We start from the raw sequence: 11,661 nt of genomic DNA, 5'->3' as shown, positions 1-11,661 counted from the left end.
TCATTCACTAATGAAAGTTTGTTTCCACTGTTCTCATATACATTTGGATAATTTTGAAATCAATGCTGTATCTTTTACTGGGACTTTCTTTCATATAGGGCTCTTTTAGGGAGTTTACCTATGGGCATAGATTTATCTTATCTCAAGTCATAACACAATCATGAAGTCAAAGTAGAACTTAGTGAGTGAAACGAACTCTCTCTGGGGCTTTGTTGTTTTGTCTGTTTGCAGGATACAGATGCAGTTTCACATGTGGTTTTCAGAGAACCCAGAAGGAACTACAGCCATGTTTGGCAAAGTACACAACTTATACAAACACATCTTAAATGATTTGTAAACAGATACAAAGTTTGCTAACTGATAGAAAAATCTTTGATGGTGATTTTATGTTTAGTCATTTAGTCCAAGACAGTTTAGAAACGATTTATTCTTTAATCTTCTGTAAATCCCCAAAACATTTGATTTATTGCTGTAAATCAGTAATGACTTGGCCTCCCACCACAATTATTTGAATCTTCACATCTGGTCATTGAAGTACATTTGGCCTGCAACTTTTATGTATGAAAACATTGTACAGATCATGCACATTTTGGTCAGTGGCTCGGACTCGTTAGTGAGTTTCAAGTTTCAATCCTCATATGCACATATCTTAAACAAAGTAATCCATGTAGTTCTCCGTGATTCATACATTCAAACTTTCTATTCCCTTGCTGTGCAGACAACAATCAAATGATATACTGAGGATTCTGTTTTGTATTTAGAAGACTTAGTTAATAATAACAGTAGGAGCCACAACATGTTCTAAAATAAATTGTTTATGCTACAGCTTGATTTACTACATGACCAATGTTTTTACTTCCTCAATTAGCACCTCCTTTACTAGAGCACACTGTAAACTCACTGTATATTCAGTAGCTTGGGATGAACCTTACTTTAAAAAAGAAATTCAAGGTCTGTTGATAATTTATAATTTTGTTATTGTCTGCAACTTCCTGGTAAGGACTTGAAACAACAATACAATGATTGATAAAGTTGAACTTGTGTATACAAAGCCTCATCTAGCTTCCTCTCGGCTGCAGAACTACAATGGGCCACTGCTGCACTCGGAGAGATATTGCTGTGCCTGAGTACAATCACCATCTCAAACAAAGGTGCTTTGATTTTTAAATGGTCCCTAATAAATGTAAAAATGTACTCCCGTTTGAGAAAGGTTAACAAAAAAACTTCAGTGTCCTAGAGGCTGACGATATTGACCGACAGCATTGCCCATTGCGGGTTTTGGTCATTTTAAATGGGATTTGTAAGACAATGAAATATCAAAAGCTTCAATATTTTTAAGATAAATGTTAACAGTGTCCTTATCTCAATTATAAATCATGGTTTTCAATGCTTATGTGAATTTAGCTTTCAGATGAAAGAATCCATGTTTAAAATTAGTACCCAAAGACCACCAATCATAATAATGCTGTTATTATGTATTTACATCACATGTATTACAATGAGGAACTAATCACTATTATATTACAATTAAATCCTCACAAATAAACTTTTTTCTGTAGAAACTGTATTTTCCGGAATAAACAACTGCACTGTAAGGTCTGAGCATCTCACCAAAGTGGCTTATAAGAATGTTGGCTTTGGGGAATCATGCACCAGCTTTCCTATGTGTGTTTTTGATTCAGTAGTTAATTATTTCCACCACACATCATTTGATCGGTCTCTGTGATGTGGTCCAACATGGCCGCCTCCATCAGAGTGGCTTCAGGTGCTGCTCTGATCCTCTGTCACACGGTTGGAACAGTAGTCCTTGATACCTGGAGGAAAGAGGAGAGGAAGGTGGATAAGAGTGGCGTGTGGTGCAGTGGGGATAGTGCGTTGGTATTCGGATCAGGGGGTCACAGGTTCAAACCCCACTGCTCTTCTTGTATTTAAGTTCTGGGTATATCAATCAAAATCAAAATCACTGTGATTGATCAACTTTGATCTCTGGCTGTTAGAAAGTTATCACATTTCCATTCCTCCTTCTTCCCCTTTTAGTCGCTTCCCACTTTATAGTGATCACTTCTTCTTTCATGTTATTAAATCAGGAATTGCAACATCAAGTAACCCATCCAGTCATCAAAAATAACAAAGGAATTAGCTGGAAGCCGTATGTGCGTCCAACTTCCTTTCTTTAAAATAAATCTTTAATATGATGCAAAAACGGACGTCAGAGATGTTGTGTATGTGTGTTGTTTTAATGGATGATTGCACACTCACTCTGCACGATATTCAGGTAGACCTTAGCAGCAGGAGAGTCGGGTACTTCGTTCAGGAAAGACTTGCCCTCATCGCAGCTTCGGGCTATCCTCGGGTCTAGAGGGACTTTTCCTAACAGCGGCAGATCTAAATCCAAACACATTTTCTCTGCGCCCCCGCTGGTGGGAGGGAAAATCTGCGATGTGTTCTACAAAAGAGTGGACAAAGAAAATCAAAGTTATTAATTCATAATGCAGCTTCTATTGACCCTAAGTTACATACAATATGTGCTTATTTAACATGCTGAGCTCAGGGATAGAAAAGTGGTGATATCAAAGACATCAATTAAAATCCATTTGTGTGTTTTCCTACATCAATAATGACATATATGGTTTTCTATATATGGTTGAATTAGGAAAGCAGTAACACCAACATTGCTGTTACCTGATAGCGAACAGGACACAATGTATAGTGTTTCAATCCACTTTTTAGTTCACAATGTGATAAACACAGATAAAAAGACTAGATCTTAATCAAAGTAACATATAAAAGAAAAGTTATGATGAATGAGTAGGAAAAGTTTGGAAAGGATGACTTGAGTTATTGAATGGGTTGTGTGTGAACAATTTAACCATGCTTTTTCCACTATCCTCACAAGAGACTGCAATGAAACCTGTAATCATGGTAACTGTACACAAAATAAATGGTTACAGCTGTTGCCCTAATATGCATGACAGAATAAACTATTCCAATTCAATGACGAAAACTACACTAAAATGTATTTTGTTGTTTAAAAGTAAAACCAAATAAATGATAAAACTTTGAAAAAAACTAATACACACATACTTAATCAGAATCTGGTGTCAGAAATGAACTCTTATGCACACACACAGATGTTATAAAGAGCTGACAACATCAAAGCAGTCGATGGCGAGACATCGTGATTTTTGGTCAGTAGTGTGAGTCAAGAACAAGTAACACTGCATTTCCCATAATGCAACTCAAAAGCATGTCTAACGGCCCGTCCACACTACAGCTTCACAAAAAGCTTGCCGGCGGGCGTGTCTGAAGCTCGACCAACAACCAATCACATGAATCTCCCGCCCCTGACACACAAGCAGCGGTTTGATTGGCTAGAGCTTGTGCTGGCATATGATTTGATTGGCTGACGCTTCCACCGAAAGCTTCAGAAGCTTCAAAAGTTGAACATTGCTCAACTTTTGCAGCCTGAAACGCCAGGAAAGCTCCGCTCTACTACCCACAATTCAGTTCGGCGAAAAGCGAGGCAACGTGACGTCACCCCATTCAAAGTGAATGGGCAGACGCGTTGGAAACCGTTTTTGAAGCTGTAGTGTGGACGGGCCGTAAGTGAAATTGGAGAACCATGAAGACTTCACTATGGGAGGGGAAATCAGTCCTGTCTTGTCACATCAAGTGCATTTCAATAAATATATTAATTTAATATTATCACTAGAATCTAATTGAATAATTGTCTGTAGGAAAGAGGCTGGTCTAGAGGGGTCTCACCACGAAAACTATCTCAGGGGACACAAATACTGAGAAGAAAAATGAATCAGACATTAAGGATCAAAGAAACACACAGAACTTTGTTGATGTTTGTGTTAACAAGGTGCACTGAATGTATTCGAGAGACTGGAGGCTCATTCTGTGATTCTTTTTTAACAGTCTGTGGGTCGACTGAGAACTGCTGGCTTGTGTTTTGACATAATTCAGACAGCAAGGGAAGCATTTCAACTTCCTGATAGCACTTGCATTAATGCACAGGAATAACAATTATAAAGCTATAAAAAGGTCCCCTATTGTACTAATGTTCAACAATATATTATAGGTCTCAGATACAGTATATAGAAACCATGTCTTGAAGTGTTTTGGCTCGAAATACCAAACAGATCATTGTAGCATTACCCATAATCCCCTCTGTTTCAGCCCTGTTTCCAAAGTGCTGATTCTCTGTGTGTTACTCTAGATGAAAACAAGGAGCCCTTCCTCACGCCGCTCTGAGAGAGATTTGGTTAAAAAGAACAAAATGGTGCTCTAGGAGGAAATTCAGGTGATAAGCGGGGGAGGGGGGAGGGGGGGGTTACCTTGGTTGGTGATTGACTAATGGTTACACAAGCCAAAAAAACGTAAAAGTAAAACATATAAACATAAAGTGGCCAAAATCTGATCAGCTCATTTTCAGACAGGTTTATATAAAAATGGATCAGGACAAAAAGAGAGGGGGTCTTTTTTCCTGAAACCTTTAGAATCTCTTTACACAGAGGGGACACATGTTGATGTATAAAAGACATTAAAAAGTGGACTTTGCATAATAGGTGACCTTGAATGCTTTTACTACTCCTAACTGGTTTGGCTGTAGCAGATGAAGTGACACTGTGGTCAAGATGGTCTCCTCCACTGTTCCTCTTTGCTGTGTGCACCCTGCAAAACTGTCTAGACATCTGCTTTTTGATATGATTCTAGACTGCCTTCATAGATTTGGTCTGACCAACTGTTTGCGTCACTGTGTTCGTCAGTGACCTTGCACGAAGGGCAGACGAAGCCACTCATGTTCTCCACCACTCCGATGATTGGCAGCTTGACTTTCTGACAGAACCGGATTTCCTTCCGCACATCCTGCAACGATACCTCCTACAGAGAGAAAGGGAGAGCAGAGGGGATACAGTCAGAGGGGCAAAACAAATTCACTGGTGAAAGTGAAAATTATTTCCCCTTCCCTTGCAATTGCTATTATGTATGAGAAAAAAAGCAGTTGGCTGCACTAGATAAAATTGACAGCTCTCAAGTTTAATGTGCCAAAAAATAGTTTACTTTGATACTTGAAGTACGCTACCCTGGCTACTGATAGCAACAACACAGGTTCTGTGTTAGGGTAATTCCCACGTTGTGCGCGGCCACGTTTGGTTAAGTGAGAGCTGAAGGAATGAGGAAGTGATTCTCCTGCTGTCTGACCTTATGCGTCCAGGCCTTATTTAAATAGCAGGAAGCGATGGTCTCTTTCACAAAGTAAAGTAAAACTTGATTTTAGTTGTTGTTGACGAATTTTAACAAGAAAACAAATGTACTGCGACAAATATTCTACAGGGATAAGACGACAACATCTGTTACGACATACAGCCAGCAACTCATTCTACTGACAGTACAGACTGTTAGTGGCCGGCTCTGTTGTGATTGGTCAACCGCTCAGAGATGTGCCACATACAATATCACGTACAATGTATTGGAGTGCTAGCCAATAGAAGCACGGGTGTTACATAGTGATGTCACTGTGTTACAGAAGTAAACAAAAGAGGCCAATGGAGGTGTTTCAGGTGTGTGGAAACTACCTCTGCGTGAACTTTGGGATTTTAGCCTTTCATAAAAGGGCCTCTTTAACTACTGACAATTTTTTTTAGCATGATTACAAGAAAGAAAATAATTAATAACAGCCAACTCCTAACGTTAGCTTCGATTTGATACAGTGGTACATTTTTTTAACCTACTGTTTACAAACTGACAATATCCACCAATGGCTGCAGTAAAGGTCCCCTGTGCAATTCCATTGAAGTCTTTATTACAATTGGGTCTGGGGCTTAGAAACACTTAGTAACTATATAAAGTATTCATACAAGTTCAATGTTTATCTGTGTGCTAAAGATTGGATTGATTATGGTTATTATGGCATCAGCCTTGTTGGTGCCTGGTTAGTTCACACCCCCATCTAAATGTTTAAGGTGTGTATCCCTGGCATACAACCAAGCCAGAAGTATTTGTGTGACCCGGTGAAAGGACTTCCAGTCAGAGTATAAAACCTTAAGTCTCCTATCTTTTATCTGAAGATAGGTAAAGATACACATGTTGTTGGCCCCGTTTACAATTCCCAGTATTGCTTTCGATATCGCACCACAACAGGTGGTAACTTGCTGTATTAAGCCCTCTTGTATTCATGTAGTTGGTGAAAGACACAACAGTAATGGAGGGTTATTCCAGAGCCAATCAAATGAGATCACACGCTTCACCTGAAACACTTACTGTACAGGTAGATTGCATAATGGCCTGCTGAGGTAACTCCTCTGTTCTTCTATTTCAGTTTGTGATTGCTAAATATTTGCAAACTCTAGCTAAAAGCTCTGTTTTAAAAAGGACATTTAAGAAATATATAATGTTCACTGCAAACGGCACTTTGTCTAGAAAAATAGCAGTGTTACATTGCTGGAAATATCTCAGTATAGTTAGATCACAAAAAGTCTATTAGTCTCTCCCTGGAGAATAGCACTAAGATGCATCAAGCAAAGCGTCTGTGGTAATGTCGCGTTTTGAGTAATGAGTATCTTGTTCTCTGTCTTTTAATAGCACTGAGGCTTTAAGTGTCACTATCAATACATGTATTACTCTGTAGAGGTTCTTGAAAATCACCGGCTGAATGAACAACTCAAGCTTGTTGAAGTTAATTCTAGGAAATGTCGGAACTAATCAGGTGTAGTGAAAGCAGAAGACATTTGAGGGTGGAATTTCCCTTTAGGCTGCATTCACATGACCAGCCAGACACGACATGTGCTGATATTGTCATCCTCAAACCTTCCATTGCCGACCTTTTGATGCGTTAACAATCAGATAACAGCTGTTTTAAAGTGGCACAAAATAGCATGAAAGCAAACCATAGAAACAAAACCAATGAGCTGTTTTAAGCACTGCACCCACAATTCTTTGCAAAGCTAATTACGTATCATATGAAGGCAGTTTTTACAGTTAAACTATTATTAATATTAAGAGAGTTCCCACAGCTTCTTCAACACCAGGTCCAAGGACTCTGATATTTTTGATAACCCTAAATTCAAGGAGCTAACACGGAAGGTTGGGCGACATGAATCCTATTTGGATTGCAGATGTTAAACCTGCATCTTTCAACTTCAAAAGGGCAAAGCTATACTTTCACCTTCAAAGCTTTATTTCAGCTTTTGGCACTTATAGTGCATTAAAAACATAAAATAACGCTGACTAGACAAAAAATAAATAAAAAGAAACCTTGAAAACGAAAACAAATAAGAAATAAACAACCAGAGTTGGAACTCGATTAACTTCGGAGTTGCAACACGGACAGACTTGGCATTTTGTGTTTTTACAATCGGGACATAACATATTTACATTAAGTTAACACAAATCAACAGAGCTTCAATATCTATTTGGGAATTCTAGCACTTTGACTCACCTTTCAATGTCTATGTTCAAAAATGATTAAAGGCCTTTCTTTTTTCCCCTTAAAAATGTCAAAGTTCGTGGGAAGCATGGTTAGCTTAGATGTGTTAGCATGTGCTCTACCTGTGGTGTGGTGATGATCACAGCTCCATCGATGTGGGTGGAGCTCAGGTACTGGACGATTGACAGGTGTTCGTCAGAGGTGCCGGGGGGCGTGTCCACGATGAGGTAATCCAGCTCCCCCCAGTCAACATCCCTCAAGAACTGCTTGATCATCCCTGATGTCAGACAAACAACCCACCGGTTACACTGGTGTGACCTTTGGACAAAATATTTAGACACATTTGAGACGTACACACAAACACTAATACCGTTCTTCTTGGGTCCTCTCCAGATCACAGCATCGTCAGGGCTGCTGAGCAGGAAGCCAATAGACATGACGGCCAGGTTGTCATCCACGTACTGCAACATACATTACACACAACGATCAATTATGGAGTAAAAACTAAATGTAAACAAGGGTGAAATCTCACTTGAATTATTACATTTTTAATACCCTTCTTTTTTGGAATGTTATACGTCTGAAAGCCCAAGATAGAAAGACACCATTTAACATCATTTCAGACAAGGACTTATGTTTGCCATGCATTACTATTTATCTGTAGTAGAACTGGTTATGAATTATTGAGGGCTGGTTTGATTGTTCATTTTGTTTGGCTTAATGTTGGTTGCAAGGATGATATTGCTGTCTCACTTCTGTACTTGATTGTTAATTAAATGAGTTATTTGTTTAGGTTCGTTGTGTTGATGTGTATATAGTGAGTAGATGTGTGTTTGAATGTGTGTGTGTGGAACCCAGGAAGAGAAGCCAATGCTCTTGCTAGTACTAATAGGCATTCTCATGAAGACAAAAAGATAAAGAACATGTGCATTCAGGAAATATGCTAAATATGTGAAAGATAAAAAAAAATAACAACTACATTGTTTGAATAAACTCACCACAGGAGACCAGCCTGAGCCACTCTGATGAACCTGTGGACAAAAGAACAGATGTTATACTTACGCTGAAATAAAATGTTAACATAATTCAAGTCAAAGCAGAAATGACAGGTTCTTTCATAGCATGTATGTGTGTGTGTGTTTCTGCTAAGATGGCTACCCTCAACTCACCTGTTCTCCCTCTAAGCCCATGATCCTAGGAATGGACGGACCACAGATATCTACATCCAGCAGGGCCACCTGAAAACAGAGAGCAGAATAAACATTTTAAGAAAGAATTTTATAAAATGATTGGAGCAGTAAAGATCTGCCTGTATCATGAACCTTATGACATTTCACCTCTGTTAACCCGAGTCTACAGTGACCTCTAGTGGCATTTAGTGGACTTGAGAAAACAGAAATCTCGAACCTTAAAAAGTGTAAGTATCATACAATGACCGTCAAAGAAAAAGACAACTCTATTAATAGTCAAAAGTTTGGTAGGTTTTTTGAGATCTCATTGTATTGTTAACTACCAGGATGTTCGCTCTGTGGCTTGCACAGTAAATAAAGCACAAACATTTACCTCTTTTGTGTTGTCACTTGCCAGGGCGTGAGCCAGGTGAGCGCTGAAGGTACTCTTCCCCACTCCTCCTTTTCCAGACAGCACGAGAATAATGTGTTTGACCGTCGCCATCTTCGCTCCAATCTCTGCTATGGCTGGAGATGAAAAGGAAGGAGAAGACTCTTTATACACTGAAATATTGATTGCTTAACTTTAAATCATAAAACACATGTATACAATATTGAGATGTGTTCTTACCGGGGTCGGGGGCCTTGGTGGCTCCAGAAGCACACGCTTTCTGGTTGGGACAGCCATCACATGACGACGTCTTTCCTGCCTGCTCACTCGCTGTGCCCGGGCAGTCTGAGGGGATGAAACACATCAGTTATCAGCATGTCGTCTTTATCAGATCACCTTAAATGTATCGGAACCCAATACATGTTTTGGAGGCTGAAGTTAAATTAAAGTATACGGTTCAATTTATTTTTTAAAACTCTTAAACCCCTGCCTGCTTATACGAGTGTCATTTCAAGCTTGGATAAAACCAACAGGAGTCAAGTAAAGAAGCCATAGTTTCAACAACAAAAATTAACTATAAGCACATTTTTGGGAATTATGCATAACATGTTGCACAATGGGTTTGTTTTTAAATAGTTCACTCAGTGTAAATAAAACTTCAAAAGACATGCATGCCATTTTAACAACATTCAAAATAATTAAATGGAGAATAAAAAGGGATATTAGATGTACGGAATATCCAATACCTTACTGGGATAAAGAATATATTATTTATTAAATAATTACACCATTTTACATTGTAGAACATGGTTAAATGGGTAATGTTATCACTGGTTGTGGAGGTTGAGAACTGTGTCAGGATGACTCAGCAACCTTGTCGATAGTGTTGACAGCTAAGAAAATACATTCAGTATTGTTTAAGTAGCACTATGTATTAATGATATATTGTTCAGGCAACAATTATCACATTCTGCAAAGGCATTCATCTGCTAAGTGCTGACACTTGGCAACACCCGAGTGAGTGCGTCATTAAACATCGTGGCTTGACAGCAGTACCAGTCCACATGCGTATTTAATATAAACGTAGCTTATCGATACTCTCAAACACTATCGGGGAAATGGCAAGTAGGCTACTGTGTTGTCAACAGAGACGTGTTTAGCACTAAAAGTGAAACAATCTTCAAAACCATCTCGACCTTATAGTCACGGCAATGTTACATAAAGCTGACCAACACAATAGTGTACAAATAAGAAATAATTTAAGTTTAAAACTCACGCTGCGGTGCATCATCTGGTACGTCGGCCATCATTAAACGAGTGTCCTCCGGTTAAAGTCTTCCCCCTTCGAAGGTTCCGAGTACGCACAACATGATCGTGCAGTATGTACCTGCCTTTTAATAATACAATCATAATACATGTATTTATTTAGTTATTATTGTTCCTATGTATTCCAGCTGGGCCAATATTATTAATACTGGCTGTGGGTTTGTTTTTGATGATATGTGATCATCTGTTTTGTTTTTGTCTGTGCATCTAGCATACAAAAAGCAACATCCTTGCAAATGGAACTCTTCTTGTCTTCTAAAACAAGTTCAATAGTAAATCATTCCTCTACAGAATTAAGTTAAAACACAACATTAAACTTAATTTATTAAGGATTTTTGTGCAAAGAAAATAGCAGAGCCAAACAATGCCACAGTGGTGTACCATACACAATCATTACAAACCGAATATTGGGCCACATAGGCGTCGTTTGATCTGGGGACGCTGGGGACATGTCCCCACCACTTTTGGAAATGGCCAATTTTGTCCCCACCACTTTTTAAAAGTATAACTTAGAAATGTTTAAGAAAAATAGCGTGCAGAAATAAATGTAATAAACAAGAACAATGGTTTAGTGTCAAGATGTGCCATTTGGACATGTTATTAAACCTTTAATAGAACATGTAAAAATGTGCAGCAGCACTGCACTTTAAAAAAAAAGTAATGTAAACCAAAAATGGTCCCCACCACGTTTTCTAACTAAGTGACGCCAACAGTTTAAGATAATTACGCTGGAATATATGGTGTAAAGCTCAAGAGGATTAACTGTGTCCACTAGGTGGTGCTGTTGTTTTATTTATATGTCATGCAAACTGATTCATCCTGAAGCACTTCTGTTTACATGAAAATCATTAATTGAGTGAATTGTAGAAGGTCTTATGGAGCATCAGTCCAGAGCCAAAACATTTCAAGTGCTACTCAACTGGCTTTAGATAAGCCAGTCCTTTATTAGTATATAAGTGCTTTGTTAGTAATTCTATCGCTCGAAGTGGAGTCGAAAGAGTATGACACATTCATATGTTTTAAATATTAAGAAGCCCTGAGACACAGTTTCGTGAAAAAACTACCCGCAGCTCTCGGGCTTAGCAGGTTAAAAAATTCTGCAAAATCTTTACATTGTCGCCATGTGAAATATATCCCCACCTGTTTAACCTCACTCTTTCTCTCTCTAGGGGCTCATACAACAGGTGTGTGTGTGTGTGTGTGTGTGTGTGTGTGTGTGTGTGTGTGTGTGTTTGTGTGTGTGTGTGTGTGTGTGTGTGTGTGTGTGTGTGTGTGTGTGTGTGTGTGTGTGTGTGTGTGTGTGTGTGTGTGTGTGTGTGTGTGAGTGTGTGTGTGGTCTT

General features: G+C 38.8%; 1 protein-coding gene across 3 annotated transcripts; it reads right to left on the bottom strand.

Moving 5' to 3' along the window:
- Nucleotides 1–408: 408 nt before the first annotated feature.
- nubp1 (nucleotide binding protein 1 (MinD homolog, E. coli)) lies at nucleotides 409–10,353 on the bottom strand. Of its 3 annotated transcripts, XM_010783507.1 has the most exons (10): nucleotides 10,272–10,353; nucleotides 9,236–9,340; nucleotides 8,999–9,132; nucleotides 8,605–8,673; nucleotides 8,434–8,466; nucleotides 7,806–7,896; nucleotides 7,558–7,712; nucleotides 4,780–4,890; nucleotides 2,260–2,446; nucleotides 409–1,814 (listed from the first exon to the last, which is right to left on the bottom strand). In XM_010783507.1, the coding sequence occupies exons 1-10, from the start codon at nucleotides 10,303–10,305 to the stop codon at nucleotides 1,762–1,764; spliced, it is 972 nt and encodes a 323-aa protein (XP_010781809.1). In that variant the 5' UTR covers nucleotides 10,306–10,353; the 3' UTR covers nucleotides 409–1,761. The 3 variants fall into 3 exon arrangements, with proteins under 3 accessions (XP_010781809.1, XP_010781810.1, XP_010781811.1); XM_010783508.1 differs by lacking the exon at nucleotides 10,272–10,353 and having other exon boundaries at nucleotides 9,236–9,359; XM_010783509.1 differs by lacking the exon at nucleotides 409–1,814 and having other exon boundaries at nucleotides 2,381–2,446; nucleotides 4,748–4,890.
- Between the last annotated feature and the right edge of the window lie 1,308 nt (nucleotides 10,354–11,661).

The sequence above is a fragment of the Notothenia coriiceps genome, unplaced genomic scaffold (assembly GCF_000735185.1).
Source record: "Notothenia coriiceps isolate Sejong01 unplaced genomic scaffold, NC01 NC01_scaffold00025303, whole genome shotgun sequence".
Classification (NCBI taxonomy): Eukaryota; Metazoa; Chordata; class Actinopteri; order Perciformes; family Nototheniidae; genus Notothenia; species Notothenia coriiceps.
This window is presented reverse-complemented; position numbering and strand designations above follow the sequence as displayed.

What these genes read in the sequence shown, in the direction of transcription:
- nubp1 (XM_010783507.1), bottom strand. Translation starts at nt 10,305, where the DNA reads ATGATGGCCGACGTACCAGATGATGCACCGCAGC. An exon ending in CACCAAGGCCCCCGACCCCG is followed by an intron (nt 9,133 to 9,235) that starts GTAAGAACACAT and finishes TTTCATCTCCAG; the next exon opens with CCATAGCAGAGATTGGAGCG. An exon ending in TGGGCTTAGAGGGAGAACAG is followed by an intron (nt 8,467 to 8,604) that starts GTGAGTTGAGGG and finishes TTTTGTCCACAG; the next exon opens with GTTCATCAGAGTGGCTCAGG.